The following is a 27,821-nucleotide window of genomic DNA, read 5'->3' on the forward strand; positions in this document are numbered from 1 at the left end:
TGATAGGCCTTTTCTGACTTTATCCCTTAACACTCTCTTCTTTGCTCAGCAAGCTTGTCACATTGGTCCTTATGATTTCAAATTTCTCTGTGATGTGAAGTTATTGAGAGGATTTGAAAAGACAGCAGTGGGGGTTTGAGAAAACTGGTGAAGGTTTGCAAAAGTTGTTAGAGAGGGAGGACAATTCAGAAAAATTTAACAGGATTGCTGAATGGTGTTGATGGTTCAGTTGTGCTTGATAATTGGAATTTAATGATAGAATGCATGTGATTATGCAAATTTCTCCAGTAGTGGTCAGCAGCTCCAGTACCAAAGGGGACAAAAAGGATGGTAGGATTTATTCAAGGTATGGGTAGGATGAAAAGAAAAATGGGGCAAAGGAGTTGAGGGTACTCACAAGTGTTACTGAACTTTCCCCCCACATACGTAACAATGGGGATGGGGTAGAGAGAAGCGTTTGCTAGTGTCGTCAGCTTACCCCAGCTGTGGCAACAACCTAAAATTGCTAAGTAGAAACAAAATCAAAGGACCAAGACATACCAGCATTTATGTTAAAAGCTTTAAATTACAAATCCTGATTATTTTAGGAAATCTGGTTAAACATTTACAAAATTGACAAATTGGTAGAAGCTTATTTACATTATAAAGGAATTTTTCAATTTTAAAAGTCAATTTCTGAAGGGAATCTGTCGTTTTAACAATAAGATTTATCAGTAAATTAGGGATTCAGATTTTTTAAAATGTCTAATCTGGCCAATCCTTCAGGGTATCCCAAGAGGGTGCTTTCTTAGGCCTCTTCCTCCTTCAGGACACTTCTCTGGTTCTCCTGTCTTACTTAGAAAGATTTAAGTCCACTCTTAGAATGGCATAAAATACTCTTACTGTCCTGACCCCTAACTTGCCTAATATTTTCCCATTTACCCTCCTTGCACTATAAGCTGCTGAAACGAAACTACTTTACACCTACTGTGCTTTTGCTTCTGTTATTCTCTCAGGCTAGATCATCTTCCCTACCTTCTCTGTTAAACTCCTAGCCATCAATCAACACGCAGCTCACACAGTACATTTCTAGATAAGAGACAAGCACTGTCTCTCTGCTATATTTGGTCCTTGTAGATATTTCTATTACTGCTTGTCTTGGGTTATATTACAATGCATTTTACATACTCTGTAGTACCTAATCCATATTATGCATTATAAAGTATTTTTATGATTGATGTTTTAGGTGACCCAGCCGCTGCAACAGGGCGTGTTCTGTGATCTTGGTCAAGTCCCTTGCCCTTCGAGCCTCAGATATACAATGGGTACCGTGGCTCCGTGAAGAAGAGAGAACATACGTAGAGCCCTTACATGGTGCTCCATTAAGGAAAGCCATGACTGTTTACATTGTTTAGGGCTCTGAATAGGTAGGTTCCTGCTGAGCTCAGTTCAGGAAACGCTTCTCTAAAATGACGTCACTATCAGCGACTTAAAAACCACTGCACATTTGTACCGGAGTACAGAAGCAGAACTACTACGAGGTTCACCTGTCACACAGTTCACGGGTTCCGCATGAAACAGGTTTCCATTTAGTAGCTCAGGCAACAGGAATTTTAGCTCAACAGCCAAGGACTTCCCCGAATTACTCCAGGGCGGGCGGGAAGTGTCTCTACCGCCCGGTGGGAAAGCCACCTTCGCTGGATTCAGTGAGGGGGGCTGCATTCCTATGGCCTGCGGCAAAAACCACCACCGGGTCCAGGGGCCTTTCTCTCGGTGACGAGGAAGCCGCACCCTTCTCAGGAACAAGATTCACTGGTGTCGGTCCACAGAGCCACCGCAGCCGGAACCGAGAAGGCGATTCCCGGGGTGCCGCGCTCCCAGCGCCAGGCCGGGCCGTGGGGTCTCCCCGCTCTCCACGCAGGGGCGGCGGGGCGGGGCGCCGTGACGCCAAGAGGAGTGACGCGACGACGCAGCGCGACGCGGTGACGCACGCCCCTTTGTTGGCTCAGTAGCGGTAGCAGCGGCCGTGGAGGTGGCGCTGGGGACTGTTTTCTCTCGGAGGCCGGAGCGGAGCCGCGTCTGACTGAGGCGGGCGGCAAGCGGCCCCCTCGCTCCCTCCCTCCCTCCTCCGCGCCCTCCCCGCCGCCGCCAGCCGCCAACCGCCAACCGCCGCGCCCGGGGAGGAGCCGCGGCCCGCGGGGCCGGAGCCAGGCCTGCGTCCGGACATCAGCCGGAGCCGGAGCGAGAGCTGGGGCCTCGGCGTCCCCGCCCTCTCCCCGCCTCAGGGCCAGCGTCCGCCGGGCCCTCGCGTCTCGCGCCATGGACTCGGACGAGGGCTACAACTACGAGTTCGACGAGGACGAAGAGTGCAGCGAAGAGGACAGCGGCGCCGAGGAGGAGGAAGACGAGGACGACGATGAGCCGGACGATGATAACCTGGATCTGGGCGAGGTGGAGCTGGTGGAGCCCGGGCTGGGCGTCGGCGGGGAGCGGGACGGACTGCTGTGCGGGGAGACGGGCGGTGGCGGCGGCAGCGCTCTGGGGCCCGGCGGTGGCGGCGGCGGCGGCGGCGGCGGCGGCGGCGGGCCAGGGCACGAGCAGGAGGAGGATTACCGCTACGAGGTGCTCACGGCCGAGCAGATTCTGCAACACATGGTGGAATGTATCCGGGAGGTCAACGAGGTCATCCAGGTGAGGGTGGCCGCCGTGCTGGCTTGACCTGGCCGGACAGGGGAGCAGATTCGGCGGCCCGAGGGGCAGGCCCCGGCCTGGTGCGCAGCCCAGCCCGGTGCCTCCGGGCCCTGTCTCCTCCGCTGCCTCTGCTGGGGATAGGGGGTGTTGAAAGCAGACATTCACCGGTTAGCCGGGTGTGGGGAGGTGCGCTGGGGGCGGTGCTTTCCAGGTCCTGCTATGGCGGAGGCCTCCGGCCGCCTAAGACTTCTCTTGCGGGCCATTCCTGCCCGTCCCTGGGCCCGGTGTCCTTCTGGCCGGAGGAGCGCCTACAGGGGCGGGGCGGAGGGGGGGCGGGTGGAGAAGAGCAGGAAGAACGCTGCCCCAGAGAGGGTTATCCCGGCCTTCAGTCTTGCTTGAGCACTTTTGGAAGGGGTTGGAGTAGGCCTAAGAGCAGCTTGGTGTACGGTTGCCCCAAGTGGGCACCAGTTAATAAAGAAATGGATCTGCTTGGCAGTCTTAAATGCCTACTTAAGGGTGGGGGAAGGGAACTGTTTCTCGGAAGAGGTGCTGATGGGCCTTCTTTTCCGATGGTGAGGTTTCTGCTCTCATCTTTTTATGTCTTTGCTGTTTGTTTGAGACCTAATGCTACTTTTTCATTGGTAGCCTATGACTTACTTGAAGCTGTTGAAATAGTTACTGTAGATTGCATACCCAGCCTTGCAGCTAAAACAACAAAATGCAGTGTTACTATTATTAGACAAGACTCTATTGTGAGTTAGGAAGGAAGGGCTTTCTGCTTCTGGACTAATTTTCTCTGATAATTTTTATTTCTTGGTGAGTTAGGCTTGGTTTAAGTTGATAACCACAACTCATTTAACCGCGTGGGTCAGATTTTGCATTTTTAGCTTTAGGAATTCCAAACTTTACATTTGTTTGGGGGAAAAAACAGCTATGATGGGTGAGGGATATGATTCAAGAATAAAAATGAAGTCTTGATTCAGGGCAACTTTTAGAAAACACTAGTTATATATGAAGAAACTGTATACAGGAGCAAGTTACTATTCCTTCTTGTATGTCAGTCATTACTTTTTTTTCCTACCTTAAAATTAATTGGCTAATATTCACTGGGAAATTGGCAGTAGTATGTCACTGCCTACTTGTTCAGTTTCCATGATTAACAGATTTTTACAATATTGTCTAGTAAGCAACACTTCCACTTGAGCCCTCTATTTTGGCTCATTTGGAGACCCTGTTTTGAATAATAGTAAAAAAGTATCTGTGATATATAGTGGTACTACTAAACAGTGGACATCTCAAACTTTCATAGGGATACTGCAATCTAAGGAGGAAATTGAAGGGATATAGAAGGAAGATAAGTTTTATTGCTCTTTTTCTGATTCTAAAAATATGACAGTTCTTAGGCCACTAAGTGGAGACTTTTTTATTTTTTTGAGGAAACTTTATTAAAAGAATTTAGAGTAAAACCTTGAATTCTCTTTTCGTTTATTTACCACTACAGTATATAAAATCCGATGTTTTCAAACTTACCTAGTTTATTGACATGTTAATTAGGTTTTTAAAAATTCATGGATAGTGGATATTCTTTAACTTCTTTGTTTTCATGTAGTAAATCTCATCCAACTTTCTCAGCTCTTAGGTGTGTCTTAAGCACTGAGGCCAAACCTTACAAGTTCTTTATGTCACTTCTGGAACAGGAATGTAGCTAATGCATATGACATCATTCTTTCTTTGTTAGTTTAGAGGAGAGAGAATAAACACAGATGAACTGAGCTAATAAGGACCACAAAATACTAGGGTTTTTTTTTTTTTTTTTTTTTTTAGGTGTCCATGCCTGATTTGTGAAAACTGTCATGTTAAGGATGCTCTTAAATGGAATTCCTGAATATATAAATATCAATTCCTTGTTAAGTTTCTGTTTCGAACTACCAGTAAATCAAAGAATAGGATTTATCCCAGGTCATCTTTTCTCCAAATGGAGTGCTTCCTAGATCTAAACTAGGCTTTGGTTATGGTAGGGTTTTTTATGTTAGTAGATTTAAACTTAAAAAGTTAAACTGGTCATACATGCACACTCTAAGAAAAAACTAGGCAAGGAAAACCATACTATAAAATCATACAGGATCATACTTTGTATTCTGTTTTCAGTAGAAAAAAGGTTACAAAAACAGAAGGAATCTCAACAACTTTCTCTTGTTAATAACTCTTTCCATTTCCAGTGTTATATCTGATTATAAATCTAAACTAATTTATTTAATCAGTCCATTATTATTGGCCTTTTTATTTTCTGGTTTCTGGCTTTTATTAACTTCACTGGGGATATCCTCATAGGTAAATCTTTGAATGTTTTGTTTTCTTAGGATAAATTGAATTGCTGAGTCAAATGGTGTGCTTATTTTCAAGGCATTTGATACATACTGCCTACCACGTTGCTTTCAGAAAGGTTATTAGTTTTCCCCCCACCAGTCAGTGCTTGATTAGGATAAAATAGTCATTTTAAAAATTTGCTTCTTTAAAAAAAAAAAAAGATGAAGTTGAACTTTTAACATGTTTCTTGGACATTGTTATTTCTTTTGTAAATTGCCCTTTGCTTTTGCTCATTTTGCTCCCTTTTTGGGATTTTTATCTTTTATTGATTTATAAACCTTTTTACATTCATTGAGGTTTTAAATACCAGTTGTCTAGTTTTTTCTTTTTCTTTTCTTTTTTTTTAAGATTTTATTTATTTATTTGACAGAGAGAGACAGCCAGAGAGGGAACACAAGCAGGGGGAGTGGGAGAGGGAGAAGCAGGCTTGCTGCTGAGCAGGGAGCCCAACTCCGGGTTCGATCCCAGGATCCTGGGATCATGACCTGAGCCAAAAGGAGACGCTTCTCGACTGAGCCACCCAGGCGCCCCTGTCTAGGTTTTTCAATTAAAAAAATTAATGTTTGTTTAGTGTGGCAATAAGTTTTAAGTTTATCAAGTTAAAAACCCTTGTTTTACTTCACATTAGAGAGCTTATTGTTAATTCTAAAAAATTTAAATCCCCTGCTTCCAGTGCTGCTTTTCAGTATGAAATCAGGTATGTTATTAGTGAATTTGAAAATAAATTTGCAGGAGAAAAAGATTGAAATGTGAAAAGATTGCCAGATTAATTTTTCCTTGGGAATTTGATTACTACTTTGGGGAGATTAGTTCTGGGCAACAGTAGATTAATATTGTAATTTGTAGATATCTGCAGGTTAATTTTAGCTTTCAAATGAGTAAACACTTTTTGTTTTAGAAGACTCTTGGTTTTCTAGCTTTCTGTAATGCTCTTGTTACAGTTTGTTTAATTTGGCTTTGTTATATTTAAATCCTTATGGCTGCCTAGATTATCTTGTGAACTTTCAAGAAAAGATCAGGGGTTTTCTTTAACCTATACCAATGTTAGAGAAGTACTAAAAGCCCTTCACTTACCCAACTGTATGTACTTAACTAGTATTATTAAACAGTGGTTTTCTAATGTAATTGCTTTAGTAGCTCGGTAATTTATTAAACACCACACAATTCTGCAGTTAAGGGGCATTTAAACTTGCTATTTTGTGTTTCCACAACATTATTCAGCAAATCTTGGTTGTGCTTGTGTATGTATGCCAGTCACTGTGTTAAGTAGATTATAGGGCATGGTTCTTGCCTAAGGAGCATATAAAGGTGGGGAACATAGAGGTCCTTGGGCTTCATTCCCAGAGATTGTTGTTCATTAGTTAAGTCTGAGTTGGAGCCTGAGCTTTTATATATTTTTAGCCACTCCAATGATAGTTCTCAACCACTGGAATAGTCATAGTTCATCTACTGTCATGATTTTGACTCAGGGAGAATGAGTAGAGTGAGAAGGGCAGGAATCCCTAGGAATACCACTTTATTTTATTTTTTTTAAGATTTTATTTATTTATTTGAGAGAGAGAGTGAGCACAAGCAGGGGAAGCTGCAGAGGGAGAGGGAGAAGCAGGCTCCAGGCTAAGCAGGAAGCCTGATGCGGGGCTCGATACCAGGACCCTGAGATCATGACCTGAGCTGACGGCAGATGCTTAACCTACTGAGCCACCCAGGTACACCGGGAATACCACTTTTAAAGGATGTGCTGCAGAAGAGGAGCATGGGCTGATGGATGTGAGTGGTCACAGAGGAGGTATAAAGAAGTGGGTGGGTGTCTTGCTATTTTAAGATTTATTATGCTAAATAACCTGTTTTAAAGACAACAGATACCTCATTCTTACAGGGGAAGTTTTCTGGTGGCTGTTGAAGTTCTTAATTTTATTTCACCTATTTATTTAATTAAAAGATTTAAGGGGTGCCTGGGTGGCTCAGATGGTTGAGCATCTCCCTTCGGCTCAGGTCATGATCCCAGGGTCCTGGGATCGAGTCCCGCATTGGGCTTCCTGCTGGGCGGGGACCCTGCTTCTCCCTCTGCGTCTGCCTCTCTCTCTCACTCTCATGAATAAATAGATAAAACATTTAAAAAAAAAAGACTTAAAGAACTTCTGAAGTGAGGTTTCAAGCATAAATTGAGAGGCAGTATATACCAGCATATTGGCTCAGAGTCAGTTCTAGCCCTGGCTTTTCCTCCAAATGGCAAGTTTTGTTTATATCTCAGAACCTTCAGTTTTTTTTTTTAAATTTTTTTTTTAAAGATTTTATTTATTTATTTGAGACAGAGAGAATGAGAGAGAGCACATGAGAGGGGGGAGGGTCAGAGGGAGAAGCAGACTCCCTGCTGAGCAGGGAGCCCGATGCGGGACTCGATCCCGGTACTCCAGGATCATGACCTGAGCCGAAGGCAGCCGCTTAACCAACTGAGCCACCCAGGCGCCCTGTTTTTATTTTTTTAATCTGGAAAGCAGTTAAGAGAGTTGAACTACTAGATTGGCCTTTTTTTTTTACATTGATGTTTTGTTTATCTAACATCCTTTTAAAACCTTAGTTAAGGGGCACCTGGGTGGCTCAGTTGGTTAAGCGACTGCCTTCAGCTCAGGTCATGATCCCAGGGTCCTGGGATCGAGTCCCGCATCGGGCTCCCTGCTCTGCGGGGAGCCTGCTTCTCCCTCTCCCACTCCCCCTGCTTGTGTTCCCTCTCTCGCTGTGTCTCTCTCTGTCAAATAAATAAATAAAATCTTTAAAAAAAAAAAATAAAACCTTAGTTAATTGGAGATGCTCATTGTTTCCAAGAAATGAATTCAAGTGTGCAAATCAAGATGAACTCAAATTGGTTAACTTATTTGGGTAGGGGGTGGAAGAGTGAGAGGAAGGGGAGAGAGTTGTGTATCTTGAAGCTGTTAAAAGTGTTCGGGATGATTTATTCCTCTTGAACTTCTTTTCCCACCTGATCTCCTTGAACTTACTTGAGCCGTAAATTTCAAATTATATTAATTCTTGTTAAATCGCTTATGGCAGTAGTCCTGTGAATCAAACTCTGGGGGTGGGGTCCGGCAGTCTGTTTAAATGAGCATTCCAGGTGATGCTGATGCAAGCTCAAGTTTGAGAACCACTGATCTAGTTGAAATTTAACTGTTTTTTCGTGTGTTATCACTAGTGATAAATTAAAACAGGTGGGTTAATGGTGGAAAGCAAGTTGTTTAAGAACTAATAAAAGGAAAATTTCAAGAGCTTGGACAGCACTTGCTGAGCTAATAGAATTGGGGGGGATTTGTCATTACTGCTATCTTTCAGATAAAGTGGTCTTTACTCAGTTATTTCAAACATGCAAACCAAACTAGTGGCATCTTACATTCTAGGTTGGAGCACTTGGTTTTCCTTCCACTTCCTTCTTTTTTTTTTTTGAAACAAAAATATTTGAGTTTCTTTACTTAATATATTGGAAAAAATACAAGGTTTTGGGTACTGTAAATGCTCCCACAGTACTGTACTAAATAGTGAAGAGAATATGAGAAGACATTCTCAAGGAGTTGATGATCTCTTTGAATTTAGACCCTCAAAGCTGTATTAGGTCAGAAAGTTGTTTCATCAAGTGCTACGTGGATAGGAGTAGGTATTTATGAATGAGAAATCTGTGGGTGTTATCTGGAAGATGGCTAGGATTTGGATAGATAGGAAAGAGGGATAGAAAGCCATTTTAAGAAATTGAATGAAGGGAGAACAAGGAAGGTGACTGGATAATGGTGACAGAGTTTGTAAATTGTGAGTGATAATGTTGCAGAAGCTGGGAGGTTTGATACTCTGAAGAAAGGTAGGCAGAAGCCATCAGATTAGATTCCTTTATTTTGAGTTTGACCTTTGGTAGCTATATGTATTAGTTATCTTTAACCCTGCATTTCCCCAAAACTTGGTGGCTTAAAAACAACACTTACTATCTTACAGTTTCTATGGGTCATGTTTCTGGGTGCAGCTGAGCTAGGTGCCTCTGGCTCAAGGTCTCTTGTTAACTCTGTTAAGGCTGCAACCAGGGTATCAGCTAAATTACAGTTCTCAAGGCTTGAGGAAGGGAGGATCCCCATCTATTGTCAGGCCTCAGATTTTCACTGGCTGGTTGTTGGCCAGAGACAGAAGTTCCTTGCCATGTGGGCTTCTCCAGAAAGTGGCTTATAACAGTTTCTTTCCCTTAGAATGAGGAGTCCGAGAGCCCCTAAGATAGAAGCCAGTCTTTATAAAAATTTCATCTCAATTGACGTCCCATCACTTTGTCCTGTTCTACTTGTTATGATTACCTGTATCCACACACTCAAGAGGAGGAGGTTACACAAATGTGAAGACCAAGAGATGAGGGGATCCTTGGGGCCATTTTAGAGGTTCTACCATCATATATATATCATTTGGCTTCATCAAGAGGTGAATGACAACCATTGTATAATGCTTATCTATCCATTTAACATATACAAATAAGAGGCAGAGTAGTTTGGATTTTTTATGTTGGATTAACTATGAATTATTTGTATTTGGCTTTGCAGAGCATTATAACTTTAAATGATAAGTATTCCTAATTACTTTTCAATGGCTAAGATTAAAAGAATAATTTGCAGCCTCTTAGAATTGGCAGGAGTTTTTCTTCAGTCCACTAATTTTTTTTTTTAACTTTAGCTACGTAGTGGAATCACCTGAGGATTTTTTCACACTTTAAATTGCAGTTGCAAGAAATAATGTATAGCATAGCGATCCCACATACCCTTTGCTGATTTTTCTGCAATGATACCATCTTGCAAAACTATTGCATAATGTCACAACCAGTATATTGACATTGATTCAGTCTTATTCAGATTTCTTTCCCTGAGATTTTTTTTAAATGCAGGCACTCAGGCCCCACACCAGACTAAGCAGTGGGTCTCTGGGAGTTTGGACCAGGCATTTTCATTAAAAAAAAATTTTCCCTGGATTATTTTAATGCATACCCAGGGTTGAGAGCCCCTGTTCTTGTTCATTGTCTCTAAGAATCTTCTCAGTAACATTCCAATCTCTGCTTAACTACAAATAAATGACAGTGAACTATTTTGTGATGTAGCTCATTTCAAATTTAACTCTTGATTTTTTTTTAATGTAATTAAAATCTGCTATTGTAACTTTCACCCATTGTTCCTAGGGTCATCCTTTGGATAAAGTTGTTTGTTTTTTAACATAATTATTGTTTTGGAAGCTTTTCTTCCTGAAGTTAATCAGACCCTCCTTAGTACAACAACGAACTCATATTTTTGATAAAATGATTATTGCCTGCTTTTCTATTTTCTATTAGACACTTTCTCTTAATAGGCATAGTATCACAGGCCGTAACTTGGCTAAGACCTCAACAATATACAGGTCATCCTTTGTATGTTATCATACTATTACTATGTATTTTTGTTAAATAGCTTAATTATTCCTATTAAATGATGGGATAAATATAAAAGAATTTATTTGGACCGACATTTGATGATCACTTGTGAGAGGATGATCTATAACCAGAGGCTTCTAACCTGGCTTGGCTGTATCCTTTGGGGCCTGTGGAGATAGTAGTGGCAGTTTTTGTCCTTTTTTCCCCCCAGTTTAAAAAAAAAAAACCTAATATATTTAAAACAGAGCAAAACAGAACTGCCCAAGTGAATTAAATGTGGGCCATTGTTGGGTCTTCAATTCTAAAAGAATGGCACATTTTATAGAGTCATTGGATTTCTACAATCATATGTAAGAATCTAAAGTTTTGCTTTATTCCTAAATTTTCATTTAATCAGTGATTGGGGTCATCTGGCTTTATCTTGAATAATGTCCATTTCTTGATGTATCTTGGTGAATAGTAAATGCCCATTTGGTATTTGAGTTAAACTGATGGGTAGTTTGTATCTCAGAAGGCAGTTTAAGAAGCTCTTAACTGGGGGCGCCTGGGTGGCTCAGTCGTTAAGCGTCTGCCTTCGGCTCAGGTCATGATCCCAGCGTCCTGGGATCAGGCCCCTTGTAGGGCTCCCTGCCCAGCAGAAAGCCTGCTTCTCTCCCACTCCCCCTGCTTGTGTTCCCTCTCTCGCTGTCTCTCTCTCTCTCTCTCTCTGTCAAATAAATAAATAAATAAAATCTTAAAAAAAAAAAGCTCTTACTGAAGTAGCAGCTGCTCTGGCGATTAACTTTTCAGAGCTCTCTTTTTTTTTTTTTCATTTTTAAAAATGATAAGGAAACTAAGGGAGCAAGCATTTCCTCCCTTTTTTTTATTTTTAAAAATGAGAATGCTAGTATTAAGGTCAAAAGGTTGTGAGGATTTGATTGAGAAATCCAAATATTGTACTGGAAGTTTTTCCATGTGTTTTTTTTTTCTTTTTTTTTTAAAGATTTTATTTATTTATTAGAGAGATCACAAGGGGGTGGGGTGGAGGGCAGAGGGAGAAGTGGACTCCCCGCTGAGCAGGGAGCCTGATGTGGGCTTGATCCCAGGACTCCAGGACCATGACCTGAGCCGAAGGCACACTCTTAACTGACTGAGCCACCCAGGCACCCCCCAGGTGATTTTTTTCTTAATGTAAACATCATTCAATAACATTTTTAATTTTTGCTATGTTCCATTTAAAGAAGTGTCAGAAGTGACCTGACACTTAATACATTTTGCAAAAAGTACAGCAGATAATGAAGTATTAGGTAACATTTCCTTATTACTAAGACATTTGTTTAGACAAAGCTAAGAATAGCTATAATCCCAGACACTTCTCCCCAGGCTTACTTTGCAATCTCCTTTGAAACTGTCATACTTCTAATTCAAATATTAACAGACTCCAATTACTTGGTAATATATCCTTTCTCTAATGACAGTTGTACATTTTTTAAGGGATTAAGTATAAGCTAGAGACTGAGAAGTATTTTTTGATTCTTAGCAAGTATTTACAAGTCAAAATCTGTAAAGTGTGACATTTTGGACAGGTATTTCTCTGAAACCCATTTGAAACCCAAATTTACTGCATTGTCTCCTCAAGGCTCTTCTTTCTTTGACTAACTTCCCAGTTAATTGTTCTTGGAATTTGAGAGTCATCCTTAATTTTTTCCCCCCTGCATTTCCCGTATCCAGTTAGCCCTGATCAAGTTACCTTTGAAATTTGTTATTCCTTTTCTTTTTACTAACTAATCCTAATCTAAGGCCTCTTTTTATTTTGCCTCATTGTCTCCAGGCTTCCAGTTTGTGTCATACTACCAAATACAAATGTAGTAGTCATTTTCCTGCTAAAAAAAATTTCATTGTCCACCCCTCCCCCTCCCCCTTACTATTATAAGTCTAGTCCAGATTCCTTTATATGGCATTCATGGCTTCCTTATCTTGGTGTCAGCTGATTTTTTTTTTTTCAGTGTCAGCTGCTGCTTTTCTGATTCTCCCATCTCCCCCAACTGCACCACTTATAATTTCTTTTTATTGCTTTGTGTTGGGGTTATAATTTCCTAATATACAAAACACATTTGTGTTTTCTTAAATTTGCCCATGCTCCTCCCTCTTGTGATATTCTTTCTCCTCTCAACTGCCTGATGTACTTCTCTTCAGACCCTGCTCAGATATTACCGTATCTCTTGCCAGGTCCCTCTTCTCTACCTTTCTGGTGCTTCCTTATCTTTGTTTGCATGGCACTTCATGTGGATATTGGTATAACCTGCATGAGGTTGTGTAGTATAGCCATCCCAATACCTAAGTGTCTCCAGCTAGCTAGATGTGAGGGTTTTGAGTATGAGAGCTGAATCTTTTGCATCCATAGCATATGGCATACTAACAGTCTTTGCCATAGTAGAAACTCAGTAAATACTTGAAGTTTGTCCTTGCTAGTAAATGCTTGCTCCCTTAGTTTCCTTATCATAAACCAAAGGGAGCCAGGTAAGATTTTCTTCTGTTGCTAATAAGTTATTTTATGATTTGTAGGTAGTGCCACAGTGATAGCGTAAGAAGCAAGAAGAAAGTATTTAAATTCCAAGAGACAAGCTTTTTAAGCGCTCTGAATATGTAGTGACAGTCTTAAAAAGTTTTTTGTTTGCATGCAGTTCCCTGGCACTTTATATGAACTGACAGTGATTTAAAACCAGTTGAGTCACTAATGCTGTGGTTCTCAAAGTATGGTCCATGAAAGCAAAACTACTGTATGATAATACTAAGACTTCTGCCTTTTTTAATGTGCTGACCTTTGTTCTGATGGTGCAGAAAGCAGTGGGTAGGTAAAACCATGGGAATCCTAGCACAAATCAAATCAGTGGCACTCAACTATACAAGTAGTCATTGTATTCTTCATCTCTACACAGTAAAAAATACCATTTTCACTTGTTCTGGATGAAGTACTAAAAGTTACTAGTTTTATTATATCTTATCACTTAAGTACACATCTTTTTCATAGCTTTGGTGGCAAAATAGGCTTAGGTGGAGATAAGCATGAAGCACTTGGGCATACTAAAGTTACAGAGGTTGTCTAGAAGATAAACATCTGTGCAGTTTGATTTGTGGGTGGAACAAGCCACTTGTTTGATGGAACACCATATTTTCTTGAAAGAATGACTGGTTTTTTAGACAAATGGCAAACATATGGTGAATGTTTCTCCAAATGAATGAAATACACCTGTTATTTCAAGGAAACCTGCTTACAGTGTATTGCTAATGATAACATTTTTTAAAGTTTTTAAGTGAAAATTAGAATTTTGGAAAACTTCTATTTGCCACTGTGAGACTGCTTCCTAATATTTAAAAATTCTGATGAAATATTGTGTAATAAAATACATCAATATTTGGTAGATCAGTTTAACTTAACCAATATTTTCCAAATGACCAATTTTCCAGTGACCAATTATGATACTTCACAATCATGCATTGGTAAATGATCCATTCAGAGTACAAGATAGACCACCAGATTTTAATATAGGAGTATGAAAAGTTCTTTGACATGGTTTCAAATTCTACCTTGCAAACAACCTTTAAGAAACAACCACTTTTTGAATTTTGGTGTAATATCAAAAAGAATATCCATAATTAACTAAAAAGCCAATGAAAGTGCTCCTCTTTTTAAAAAAAAATTTTTTTAAGTAATCTCTACACCCAGTGTGGGGCTGGAACTTAAAACCCCGAAATCAAGAGTTGCAGGTTCTGTCCACTGAACCAGCTGGGAGCCCCAAGTGCTCCTCTTTTTTCAAACTACTTATTTTTATGAAGCCACATTTCCTTTATTCTTCAAATAAAACAACATATCGAAGAGGGGCGCCTGGGTGGTACAGTGAGTTGACTCTTGATTTTGGCTCAGACTGTGAACTCTGGGATCATGAGATCCGGCCCTGCCTTGGGCTCAGCATTCAGGACAGCGTCTGCTTGGGATTCTCTCTCCCTTCCTCTGCCCCTCCCACTCGTGCTTTCTCTCTAAAATTTAAAAAAGAAAAAATTTTTTAAAAGAAACAACACATCCGGGGCGCCTGGGTGGCTCAGTTGGTTAAGCGACTGCCTTCGGCTCCGGTCATGATCCTGGAGTCCCGGGATCGAGTCCCGCATCGGGCTCCCTGCTCGGCAGGGAGCCTGCTTCTCCCTCTGACCCTTCCCCCTCTCATGTGCTCTCTCTCTCATTCTCTCTGTCTCAAATAAATAAATAAAATCTTTAAAAAAAAAAAAGAAACAACACATCCAAGAGACTGCAGAAGCAGATAGGAGAATCCAGCTATTTTCTGTTTAGCCAGGTATTAAAGAGACTTTGAAACATGTGAAATAGTGCACTCTTCTCACCGTATTTTTTGTGTTAGAACATATAATTTATTTTCATTGAAGTGTTTTTTGTATTAATCTATAATGGGATCTTTTACTGTTATCTTAATGAGTTAATTTAAAAATTCTGTATCAGTAGCTAACATAAATATTGATAGTTATAACTCACATAAACAAAGCTCTTTGGTGTCTTAATTTTTAAGGTGAAAAGGGAGTTCTGAGATCAAACAGGTTGAGAATTGCTGCTCTGATACTCTGAAATATTTCTGAATCATTAAGAAAATGTCATGTAGGCTTGCAAACAGGAGATAGGACTAACCACACTATTTGAATTTAGTATAAATTAGCAATAGTTTATAAATTATAAATTATTACTGATTAATCAGAAACTTTTTTTGTTTATAAGTTATGTTAGATGCTCTGGGGGGGTATTAACAGAAATATTAGCCTCTGTTCTTATATAAAATCTAGGAAATGTGAATCATAAGATATGAATAGAAGGGGAAAGATGTTGGAAATGGGATGGGAGGCTTAATTTTTTCAAGGAGGAGCTAGTAGAGATACCACTCAACATATTCCATTTGTTAATTTGTCTATATTTTCATTTCTTACATTAGAATGAAAGCTGTGTGAGAGCAGGACTTTGTTTTATTCATTGCTGCAGTCCCAGTGCCCAGAACAGTAACTATTTCTTAGTAACTATTTCTTATGTACTTTTATTTCAGTTCCATTTTTGAAGAATATTTTGCTATGTATATAATTTTAGGTTGTAGTTATTTTCTTTCAGTACCTTAAAGATTCTGCTGTTGTCTGGCTTCTGTTGTTTGTGGTGGGAGGAAGCTTAATGAAGTCTTTACTCTGGGTGTTTGTGAGATTTTTTACTTTGTGTCTGGTGGTTTTCTTTGTGTTTATCTCTCTTTGGGTTTTCAGATCCTTTTGAATCTGGGGGTGATGTCTTTTTATCAGTTTTGGAAATTCTCAGCTCTGCCTTCATCCCCTTTCCTTCTGAGGCTCCAGTTACCCATGTACTAGAGCTTTTTGTTACTGCCAAATGTGTTCAGTGCTCTTTTGTATATCTTACTTCTCTTTTTTCTGCTTCAGATCGGATGATTTCTATTGATTTATCTTCTGGGTCTTTAACTCTGTCTTTTCCTTTGTCTGATCTGCTATCTAATTAGTTCTTAATTTCCAATATTGTATTTTTTATTTATTTTTAAGATTTTATTTATTTGACAGAGAGAGACACAGCGAGAGAAGGAACACAAGCAGAGGGAGTGGGAGAGGGAGAAGCAGGCCTCCTGCTGAGCAGGGAGCCCGATGTCGGGATCGATTCCCAGGACCCTGGTATCGTGACCTGAGCTGGAGGGAGACGCTTAAAGACTGAGCCACCCAGGCGCCCCCCCAATATTATATTTTTTAATTCTAGAGTTTCCATTTGGTTCTTTTTTGTAGGTGCTCATTTTCTGGTGACTTCTTTTTCATCTGTTTTCTCCAGCATAATAATCATTTATTCTTAAAAGGTTTGTCACCTAATTCCATTAACTGTTAGTCTCTTCATATATTTTTTTCCCCTCCCAGTTTTCAGTCATGTATGTGTTCCTGTCATTGACATACTTTTGGTTGCATGCCGTATATTGGGTATAAAGTATTTTAGAGATTCTGGATGACGATAGATTTCTCCAGAGAGGATTTTCATTCTTCCTTCTGTGTGGTTAGTGAGTGAATGATGATCTTAATCCAGCCAGGCTGAGTTCTAGCCCTGTTTAGTTTCAGCCTCTGATCTGCCTCTGGCCCTTTAGAATCTTCAACTAGGAACTTGCTTTATTCTCAGCAGTCCCTTGGCTAGGGATCTCAGACTTTAATCATTGACTCCAAGACTGCTGGAAGCACCCCTCTGATTTCATAGACTTTACCTTTAGATTTTTAGTCTTGGCCCTATTTTTAGTCCAGGGATTCAGAAGATGTCCTGAGGGAAAGACCAACCATTCCTCCATTTCTTGAGACACCCCTCAAGTCTCAGTGTTAGTTTCCCTTTCTGTCTGTATTAAGTTCCCACAAACTTAGTGACTTAAAACACTAGTTCATTATTTAACAGTTCCGAAAGTCAGAAATCCGAAGTGAATCTCACTGGGCTGTCTTACCCACTTTTCCACTTCTGGAGGCTACCTGCATTCCTTAGCTTGTGGCCCCTTAAGCCAGTAGCATAGCATCTTTAAATCTCTCTCTGATTCTTTTACTTTTGTCCCCTTCTTCCACTTTAAAAAAATCTCACATGCGATTCTTTCACTTTATTTTTTTTACTTTATTTTTAAATTTTTATTTATTTTTAAGTAAGCTCCACTCCCAGCATGGGGCTTGAATTCATGACTCTGAGATCAAGAATCGTATGCTCTACCAACTGAGCTAATCAAGTGCCCTGTACTTCTTTCACTTTGAATGTGACTCTTTGATTATACTGGGTTGACCTGGATAACCTAGGATAATCTCTTTAAGGTCAGCAGATTACCAATTTTAGTTCCCATCTGCAACATTAATTTCCTCTCACCATGTAATTTAACATTCATAGGTTGCAGGTAATAGGATGTGAACATCTTAGGGAGAACCACTATTCTGCTTGCTTCCAGAATTTATAAGTGCTCCCAGATAAAAGCTCTCTACTGCCTTCAGACAAATAATATCTGGACATTATCTGGCTTTTCCAGTTCTGGATGGGAATGCTGGTTTACCTCTTAGCTACTCTATCCTACCTGGAAAGGGAACAATAAATATTTAAAAACTCAATGAATAGGGGCACCTGGGTGGCTCAGTAGTTAAGCATCTGCCTTCGACTCAGGTCATGGTCCTGGGGTCCTGGGATGGAGCCCCACATCGGGCTCCCTGCTTAGCGGGAAGCCTGCTTCTCCCTCTCCCACTCCCCCTGCCCCTGCTTGTGTTCCCTCTCTCGCTGTGTCTCTCTCTCTGTCAAATAAATAAATAAAATCCTAAAAAAAATAAAAACTCAGTGAATATATTTTTAGTCTATGAGATTTGTCTTGAGGATTTTTGAAGCCTGCATTCCATGGGAGCAAGCAACTACTTTGTGGACTGTAGAATGCACTTTTGAACTTGGATTCCAGCCAGAAAGTATGACATTTTAAATTTTTTAGTTACATATATATATATATATATATACACACATACATTTTTTTTTCCCCAGAAAATATGACATTTTAAAGATTGGAGTAAGGAATCTGAGATGTGGGAAATAACAGTATGGAGGGTAAAAAGATCTGACTCACTAATTTTTATGTAAGGGGAGACTCACATAGACAAAAGTGGTAATAGCTGACATTTGTGGAATGTGTTAGGTGTTTTCACATGTATTAATTTGTTATAAATCCCAGGGAAATATCATTATTTCCATTATACAGATGAGTAATTTGAAGTTAGAGAAGCTGAGAAATGGATTTCTCTGTCAGAGACTGGTGGAGGTCCTTGAAACTGGGTCTTCTTGACTTTTAAGCTCTTTCTTTCTTTTTTTTAAATTTTTTTAAAAGATTTTACTCATTTGAGAGAGTGCAAGCGAGCACAATTGGGAAGGGCAGAGGGAGAGGAGAGAATCCCAAACAGACTGTTCTGAGCACAGAGCCCAGTGCAGGGCCAACGTGGGGCTCTGAGATCATGACCTGAGTGGAAACCAAGAGTTGGTTGCTCCACGGACTGCACCAATCAGGTGTCCCGCCTTTTAAGCTCTTTCTGCTATACTGAACTTTCCAGATTTTAGTTGGACTATTTGAACCAAATTCTTGTACTGTTTTCTTTGTATTTGTGTAGAGAAACTTTACAATACTAAAATGATTTTTCATTGTAGCTCGTTGACTAGCTAGTTGACTATTGCTACATAACAAATTACCCCAATGCTTAGTGGCTTAAAACAACAAACATTTATTATCTCAGTTTTGAGTGGCTTAGCTGGGTGGTTGTGGCTCAGGGTCTCTAAGGAGGTTGTGATTATCTTGTCAGCTGAGGCTGCATGCTTGGTTTGTGCTGGAAGTGCTTTCAAGAGGCTCACTCACTGGCTTTTGGTAACATGGGCCTCTCCATAGGGCTATTTTAGTGTCCTCCCTCTTCCTGAACAAGTAATCAAAGGAAGCAAGACAGATGCTGTAATGTCTTCTATGACCTAGCCTTTGAACCTACTGTGGGAGGGGTCTAAACAAATACCGGGAGGGAAGGATCATTTGTGGCATCTAGGAGGCTAGTTACTACAGATAGCATGTGGAAAGGAAGGGTAAAATACAGGGATATGGCTATAAGACTAGATTTTAGTTCTGGGATTATGAGATTTATTTTTTGTTTTTAAAGATTTTATTTATTAATTTGACAGAGAGAGACATAGCGAGAGAGGGAACACAAGCAGGGGGAGTGGGAGAGGGAGAAGCAGGCTCCCCTTGGAGCAGGAAGCCTGATGTGGGGCTTGATCCCAGGACCCTGGGATCATGACCAGACCCAAAGGCAGATGCTTAACGACTGAGCCATTCAGGTGCCCCGGGTTATGAGATTTAAAAAAATTGATGCTACTTTTTTTTTTTGATGGCTACATTTAATAAGTAATAAAACGTGAACTTGAAAGCCCTCTAAACCTGGGTATAGAGCAGCCAGCCTCCTTTTGTGTAATACAGTAGATTTACCAAAATCAGTATCTAAAAACTTCTTCCATATGTGAGAGAACAAGTATTTCTAAAATTTTAAGTACATAACAACCATCTTATCTATTTAATTCACATTTTGTAAAACTGTTGTACCTTATAGTCTAGACTAGAGTCTAGTCCTCTTACCTACATTACTGTGTGACCTTAGACTAAATCAGGCTCTGGTCTGAATCTGCCCTTACAAAAGAAAAGTTTTGGATTTGATGATTTCTGAAGTTCTTATCCAGTTATGAAATTCAAGTACAAGTGGCAAAAGATAATTAGTGTGGATGCTTTCAAGATAGGAAGCTAAAAGACCAAACCTCCTTTCCATCTGCTCTAATGCCACGGTCTATCTGAAACTTGTTTCTATTAGATTTTACTATTCCTGAGACTACTATGCATCTCCCTGTCACCATGTTCTGCCAAATCAGTACTTAACTTTTACATCTATATGCCTCCCCTCAGTTCATATGCTTGGCACGTGTATAAAGATGAGCAGAGAATATTTCTTCCCAGGGCTCCTGATCTAGGAAGGGCAGACATTTAAATAAGTACTTGATTATAAAGGCAATAACTCAGGACCCTTCATGCTCACTTTTAACCATCTGTAGCCTGATCTCAATTATTTTCTGTTTCTGGTCTTGCCTTGGCCTGGTTTTCAAAGTTGAGGTTCTTAGTGTATTGCCATTACCCAGAAATCCCACAACTTATAAGTTTGTGTTTTGAAGTATTATTTTTATACTGGTGAACCCTGTTGTGTTTCACTGTGTTGTGTGTTGACCCACCTTTGCTACTTGGTTAAGGAAAGCCCTGCCTTCCAAAGAGATTTATTGGTTTTTGGGAAAGAAGCAAATTAATTGACTTTTGTGTGGACAAGTAGAGTCTTGTTATAACTATTAGAGGTTATTAGAAAGCGTCTCTCATTGGCAAAATTAGAAGAATCCAAAGAACCTGAAAAGGATGATATTGATAGAAAGTGGGGCCTTGTGACAATATTATGGTCACCACAGATTTCTTAGAAAATGCTGCATGTTTCCTTTTTTTTTTTTTTTTACAGGGTGGTCATCCTTTTCAGTTTATGACAATGTAAAAAATGTTCATATTTGGCCTTAGTTTATAGTCTGAGACCAAAGTATACCAAATCTTTTTCATTTATGATAAGCAGTGGGGTGGAAATGGGTTAGGAAATCATGCTTAGGAGAAACCTTCTTAAGCTGAGGGATTGCAATGACTAGGTTACAAGAGGACACATATTACGGTGAAAGATTCCTCAGCATGATAGATCAGGCTTTTCCTAATTCGACCCTTGTGTGCTTTATCTGACTTTTCTTCTTACTCATACTGGCATAGCAAAGTAATGTGAAGTTTTTCTTTTTGCCTTTGTAAGTCTGCCTTTGCTTTTGATGCTTTCCCCTGATAAACTCTTTCATACTTTAAGACCCACCTTAAACATCATTTCTTCTTTGAATCCTTACCTGTGAGAGAGTCTCAAAATTTTGTACATACTTTTATTGTTTAAAAATCTATCTCTATTCTTTTTTTTTTTTAAGATTTTATTTATTTATTTGACAGAGAGAGACACAGCGAGAGAGGGAACACAAGCAGCAGGAGAGGGAGAGGGAGAAGCAGGCCCCCCGCGGAGCAGGGAGCCCGATGCGGGGCTCGATCCCAGGACCCTGGGATCATGACCTGAGCCGAAGGCAGGTGCTTAACGACTGAGCCACCCAGGCGCCCCTCTTATCTCTATTCTTTATTCTTCCACAAAACAGATTCTGCAATCCTTGAGGGTAGGATCAGTGTATTAATTTTGGCATTCCCATTGACCAGCACAGTTCCAGGAACATAGCTGTTAAACAAACATTGATTGAATAGTCCAAATTAAATATGAATGAATTTTCTTTTTTTTTTTTTTAAAGATTTTATTTATTTATTTGACAGAGAGAGACACAGTGAGAGAGGGAACACAAGCAGGGGGAGTGGGAGAGGGAGAAGCAGGCTCCCCGCTGAGCAGGGAGCCCGATGCGGGGCTCGATCCCAGGACCCTGGGATCATGACCTGAGCCGAAGGCAGATGCTTAACGACTGAGCCACCCGGGTGCCCCTAAATATAAATGAATTTTCTTATTGATTTTATTATTGATAAGAATTAGTCTTGATACTCTTCATTTTTTTTTTTTTTTGTCAGTTGTTCACATTCCTATAGGCTTTACTGAATTAACTCTTCTCTCATTCTCTAATATGCTTTCCATTTTTTGTTCTTAACCGGTTATTTAAGAGAATGTTAGTCATCACAACTGTTCTCTGAAGTAGATGGTATTTTTACTATTTTATGGATAAAGAAATCGAGACTTTAGAGGAATTGAATAACTTGCCAAGGTTTTCATAGCTGGGGTTGGAACTCAGTATTTTATATGATTAAATATAAAACATGTGTAAATGTAAAACGTGAATGTTATTGTCTTGTGTGCTGGGTATTTTCTGTTTATCTCTCTAGATCCACTATACTTTTTTCCATCCAGCTCTATGCCCCAGAAGACTGACTTGTACAGACTGAGTCCAATGGGCTCTGACTTGTGACTTCATTGCTATGACCTGTGAATCCAAATAAGTAATAAACAAGAATGGAATAGAGTCAGAAGTCTACCACATGCCCCTTTTAAACTTTACAACCTATGTATGTACCTCAGAATTTCAAGCCAGAATTGCTGTTAACATTTACTTTTTGGAGTCCAGTGTAAGCATTTAAAAACACAAAGTTTTAACATTAAATAATTCCGCTGCTTGACCTACATTACAGAATGCATTTATACTATGCAAAATGTATTCATGATTTACATATGAAATTACACACTGAGACCAGTGGTCTGCAAAGTCGAACAACATTCTCGTTGTGATAGAAGCACCAAGAGATTTTTGAAGAATAACATTGTGAAATTGTTACAGATGCACAAGATAACAAGTGCTTGATATGTTTAAAGGGAGAATAGCTGACGACTCATTTTGCTCAATAATAAGATAGTTCTTTTGTGAAGTTCTCAGAGGAGCTTATTACTGATACCATTTAAAATCATGTAAGGAAATGTCTACCTTTCAACCTCGAAGTGAAAACTTGAGTGGGCCTCAGATTGTTATTTAATGTGGAAAGGAAAGTATGTATATAATTTTATTTGCCAGTTTAACTGACTTTTTTTTTAAGTTTATTTATTTATTTTAGTAATCTCTACACCCAGTGTGGGGCTCAATCCCACAAGCCCGAGATCAAGAGTCGTATGCTCTTCCAACTGAGCTAACCAGGTGCCCCGTAACTGATTTTTTAAATGTAATAATTTCATTTCACTGGACCTAAGTGTTTTATCTGTTTTTTGTTGTAATCATCTCAATGTATAGTGCATTACTATAGTTAATAGCTGGGTCCTTGGAACATATGGCAGTATCTGAAGATTGATTTATAATGTTGCATTCCGCTCTACTATAAAGCCTAAAGGGTGAAAGTAGGACTTTAAAATTCACAAAGATTTTCTAGTCATCCTTAGGAATGAAAGCATAACAAATAAACAATAGCTAAAGAATTAAGGGGGTGCTTGGGTGGCTCAGTTGGTTAAGCATCCCAACTCTTGTTCTCAGCTCAGGTCTTGATCTCAGGGTCGTGAATTCAAGCCCTGCGTTGGGCTTCACGCGTGGAGCCTACTTAAAACAAACAAATAAAAGAATTAAGGATGGCAGTAAATTTACCTAATCTTTGTCTCTTACAGAGTCAACACTGTTTTTGATTCACACGGAGTCAGATTAACAAGGATGAAAAGGGATCTTAAAGGTTGTTCTGGGGATGCCTGGGTGGCCCAGTTGGTTAATCGTCTGCCTTCTGCTCAGGTCATGATCCCAGCGTCCTGGGATCGAGTCCCACATCGGGCTCCTTGCTCAGCAGGGAGCCTGCTTCTCCCTCTCTCTCCCTCTGCTTGTGCTCTCTGTCAAATAAATAAAATCTTTAAAAAAAAAAAAAAAAAAAAAAAAAAGGTTGTTCTGACCAACCACTTACTAAGCACTAGCTCCCTGTTAAGTGGTCCCTCAGCCTATTCTTAGTGACTTAAATCCTCACAGCCACTTCTAGAAGTGAGTGCATTTCATATTTAAACAGCTGTGATTTTGATTTTCTCCATATGTTAATAGTCTCTCTGTAGCTTTTTTTTGCTTGAACCTACCTGGTTCTAACCCTTCCTCCTGATAGCTTTTCTTTCTTTCTTTTTTTTTTTTAATATTTATTTATTTGACAGAGACAGAGAGGGAACACAAGCCTGGGGGGTGGGAGAGGGAGAAGCAGGCTTCCTGCTGAGCAGGGAGCCTGATGCGGGGCTCGATCCCAGGACCCTGGGATCACAACCTGAGCCGAAGGCAGACACTTAACGACTGAGCCACCCAGGCGCCCTAGCTTTTCTATTATTTTAAAGATTTATTTGACATATCGGAGACTACCGATGCATTAAACTATATCCAGACTAACATTTTTTTGTGTGTAGACTCTGGTATAAAGCTTCTGCTTTACTTCTTATGGACTGTTGATTAGGAAGATTATTATGCACTGGTATTTTGGATTCAGAGTTGTGCATGTCTGCTCAAGAAAGTTACCTAAGGTGGAATGCTACAGCAGCACATGTACCCTGTTCAGTTAAATAAATGCCAGAGAAGGCAAAGGCAGCAGATCTGTTTATTCATACCCTCATTGTAGACATTGGAAGGTTTTGTAGTAGCAAGTGAATATACCTATTCATCCTAATGTTACCATATTATTAATCGTGTTCTATACATTTATTCTGATTCTGCTTTATAAAAATAAAGGCAGTTGCTAGACGGTGTTAACTAGTTAGCTCTGAATAAAATGTTTTCTACTCCCTTTTTTAAGCTTCTGGGTCAGTTTAAGTGAAGAATATCCTGAAATTGCAATGCAAACTTATCTTTATAATTATAATCAGCATTTTCTTCATTCTGTGTTACCAACACAAAATACAGAAGTGAGTTGCAGGCTGAGTTCAATATGATTGAACTCTCCTCCATAACCTTTGATTTAAAAAAATTTTTTTAAACAACCTCAGTATCCTAAGACTGTTGATAAGACTTTCTTTAGGATTTAAAAAAATTATTGTTTGACTATGCATGTATTTTCTTGGCTCAAAATTCAAAAAGTGCAAAAGATAAAGAATCTCCTACCTTAATATCTTCACCACCTGGTTTACGACCACAGAGGCAATCACTATTATTAATATCTTCATTCTTAATACTTTTCTCTTAAAAGTAGAACCTCCACCCTTCTAACTTGATTTTTATCCTCCTTTTGAGACCCTAAATATCATATAGGATTATTTTATGAATTTCTGAGGCTGATCGGTTTTTTTTTCTGTCTACAAAGTTGTTCTATTAATTTAGGAACAGAAAAGCAGTGTGTATTCTATGGCATCTGTTGTAATAATCACTTTGGAGTATTTAGATCTGCAAAAGCCTGTGAAAACTGAAACAGTGGTCAGGGTAAAAGCTCATCTCCTACCTGTCTTTTCCTGGTAGGAAAAAGAACTAGGAGGATATGATGCTTTCTCCCTGAATATTCACTTTCTCCATCCCCAGCTATTGGAACAGGTCCACATTGTTTTATTTTTTTTGAAGGTATGTGTGTGTACGCATGTGTGTGCTTGTGTGTTCTGTGTACTACCCAGCTAGCCAGGGCGTCTTGTGTTCCACTTCTTTGCATTTTAATTCAACTATACTTTTGAGGAAAATGTAACGTATAAAGATGAGTCACACATATAAAATGTTCGACTTCCTACATTGTAGAATATTTTTTATTCTAATTGTATAGTCATTTAGTGAATGAATCTAATCAGTTTTTATTAAAATGAAGTGTCAAAGATTAGACACCTTTTCCCCTAGCTCACTTGTTTGTGTGTCAAAGCTAGACAATTCCAGCATATACTAACAAATCTTTGAAGAGAGATTTAAAAAATAGTCTCTCTGGGTCTGACTGACTTCCTAGGGAGGCTTCCTGATTGGAAGAGGGCTGTCTACAATTGTTTTAAGAAGGGATTAGTACAGGGGCGCCTGGGTGGCTCAGTTGGTTAAGTGTCGTACTCTTGATTTTGGCTCAGATCGTGATCTCAGGGTTGTGAGATGGAGCCCAGCCCTGAGCGTGTAGCCTGCTTAGGATTCTCTCTCTCTTTCTCCCTCTGCCCTTGCCCCCTAAGTCTCTTTAAAAAAAAAAAAAAAAAGATTAGCACTACCAGAACTACTCATTTCTATAGTGTGACATAAGCCATATAAATGAAATTGTTTTTCCAAATTACTATATTATGATAAAAGTTGAAGAACCACAGTTAGAGTTATGGTAAGGATATGCACGCAGCCATAAGCTAAGGAAGAAGTTCATCCAGTCTGGGAATGGACCTTCAGATTCTTACTACTGTGCCTTTAAAGTCATTTGCTCAATTAAAATGCCTTCAGAACCCTAGGATATTTGGGAGTGGGGGCAGTTGTTTTTCTAAATTACGGGATTATAGTGGGTGGGAAGGAATGCTGGGTGCTGAGAACGGATTTTTCAGGAATCCCTAGGTGTTTCTTGACTGTTAAAGGCCTCACGTGTACTTTTTTTTTTTTTTTTAAGATTTTATTTATTTGAGAGAGGGAGAACATAGAGGGAGAGTGAGTGGGAGAGGCAGAGTCCCTGCTGAGCAGAGAGCCTGATGTGGGACTCAGTTCCAGGACCCTGGGATCATGACCTGAGCTGAAGGCAGATGCTTAACCAACTGAGCCACCCAGGTGCCCTCCTCACATGTACTTTAAGAAAAAAAATTTTTTTTGTTAAGTTTATTTTAATTTCAGTATAGTTAACATACAGTGTTACGTTAGTTTTAGGTATACAATATAGTGATTCAACAATTCTATACAGTACTCATTGCTCATCATGATAAGTGTACTCTTTAATCCCCTTCACCTATTTTACCCAATCCTCCACCCACCTCCTTTCTGGAACCATCAGTTTGCTCTCTGTAGTTAAGAGTCTGTTTTTTTTTTTTCTTTGCTTTTCCTTTTTTGTTTTGTTTCTTAAATTCTACACATGAGTGAAATCATATGGTATTTGTCTTTCTCTGACTGGCTATTTCACTTAGCATAATACGCTTTAGCTCCATCCATGTTGCAAATGGCAATATTTCGTTTCTTTTTTATGGCTGAATAATATTCCCGTGTGTGTGTGTGTGTGTGTGTATCACATCTTCTTTATCCTTTCACTTATCAGTGGACACTTGGGCTGTTTCCATAACTTGGCTATTGTAAATAATGCTGCAATAAACATAGGGGTGCATCTATCCCTTTGAATGAGTGTTTTTGTATTTTGGGCTATTTATCCAGTTGTGTGATTACTGGATCATAAGATAGTCCTATTTTTTTTTTTTTAAGATTTTATTTATTTATTTGACAGGGACACAGTGAGAAAGGGAACACAAGCAGAGGGAGTGGGAGAGGGAGAAGCAGGCTTCCCGCCAAGCAGGGAGCCCGATGCGGGGCTCAATCCCAGGATCCTGGGATCATGACCTGAGCCGAAGGCAGATGCTTAACGACTGAGCCACCCAGGCGCCCCAAGATAGTTCTAATTTTAACTTTTTGAGGAAATTCCATACTGTTTTCCAGAGTAGCTGCACTAGTTTGCATTCCACCGATGGTGCCCTAGGGTTCCTATTTCTCCACATCCTCTCCAACATCTGTTGTTTCTTGTGTTTTTGATTTTAGCCATTCTGATAGGTGCAAGGTGATATCTCATTGTGTTTTGATTTGTATTTCCCTGATGATGAGTGATGTTGAGCATCTTTTCATGTCTCTTGGCCATCTGTATTTCTTCTTTGGAGAAATGTCTGTTCATGTCTTCTGCCCATTTTTAATTGGATTATTTAGTTTTTGGGTGTTGAGTTATATAAGTTTTTTATATATTTTGGATATTAATCCTTCATAGGATATGTCATTTGCTGATACCTTCTCCCATTCTGTAGTTTATCTTTTAGTTTTGTTGATTGTTTCCTTTGCTGTGCAGAAGCTTTCTGTTTTTGTTTTTTTTTTTTTTTTTAAAGATTTTATTTATTTATTTGACAGAGACAGAGATAGCGAGAGCAGGAACACAAGCAGCGGGAGTGGGAGAGGGAGAGCAGGCTTCCCGCCGAGGAGGGAACCCGATGTGGGACTCGATCCCAGGACCCTGGGATCATGACCTGAGCCGAAGGCAGACGCTTAACGACTGAGCCACCCAGGCGCCCAGAAGCTTTCTGTTTTGATGTAGTCCTAATAGTTCAGTTTTACTTTTGTTTCTCTTGCCTT

General features: G+C 39.8%; 1 protein-coding gene across 1 annotated transcript in view; it reads left to right on the top strand.

Annotated features, from left to right (window-relative positions):
• Positions 1-1,989: 1,989 nt before the first annotated feature.
• The window catches only part of ARIH1 (ariadne RBR E3 ubiquitin protein ligase 1), a 125,585-nt gene continuing 99,753 nt past the window's right edge, over positions 1,990-27,821 (top strand). The window contains exon 1 of the mRNA XM_021694009.1: positions 1,990-2,670. Within this exon, the coding sequence (XP_021549684.1) occupies positions 2,299-2,670 (372 nt within the window). The 5' untranslated portion in view covers positions 1,990-2,298. The remainder of the gene's footprint in view (positions 2,671-27,821) is intronic.

Source organism: Neomonachus schauinslandi, chromosome 9 (genome assembly GCF_002201575.2).
Source record: "Neomonachus schauinslandi chromosome 9, ASM220157v2, whole genome shotgun sequence".
Lineage (NCBI taxonomy): Eukaryota > Metazoa > Chordata > Mammalia > Carnivora > Phocidae > Neomonachus > Neomonachus schauinslandi.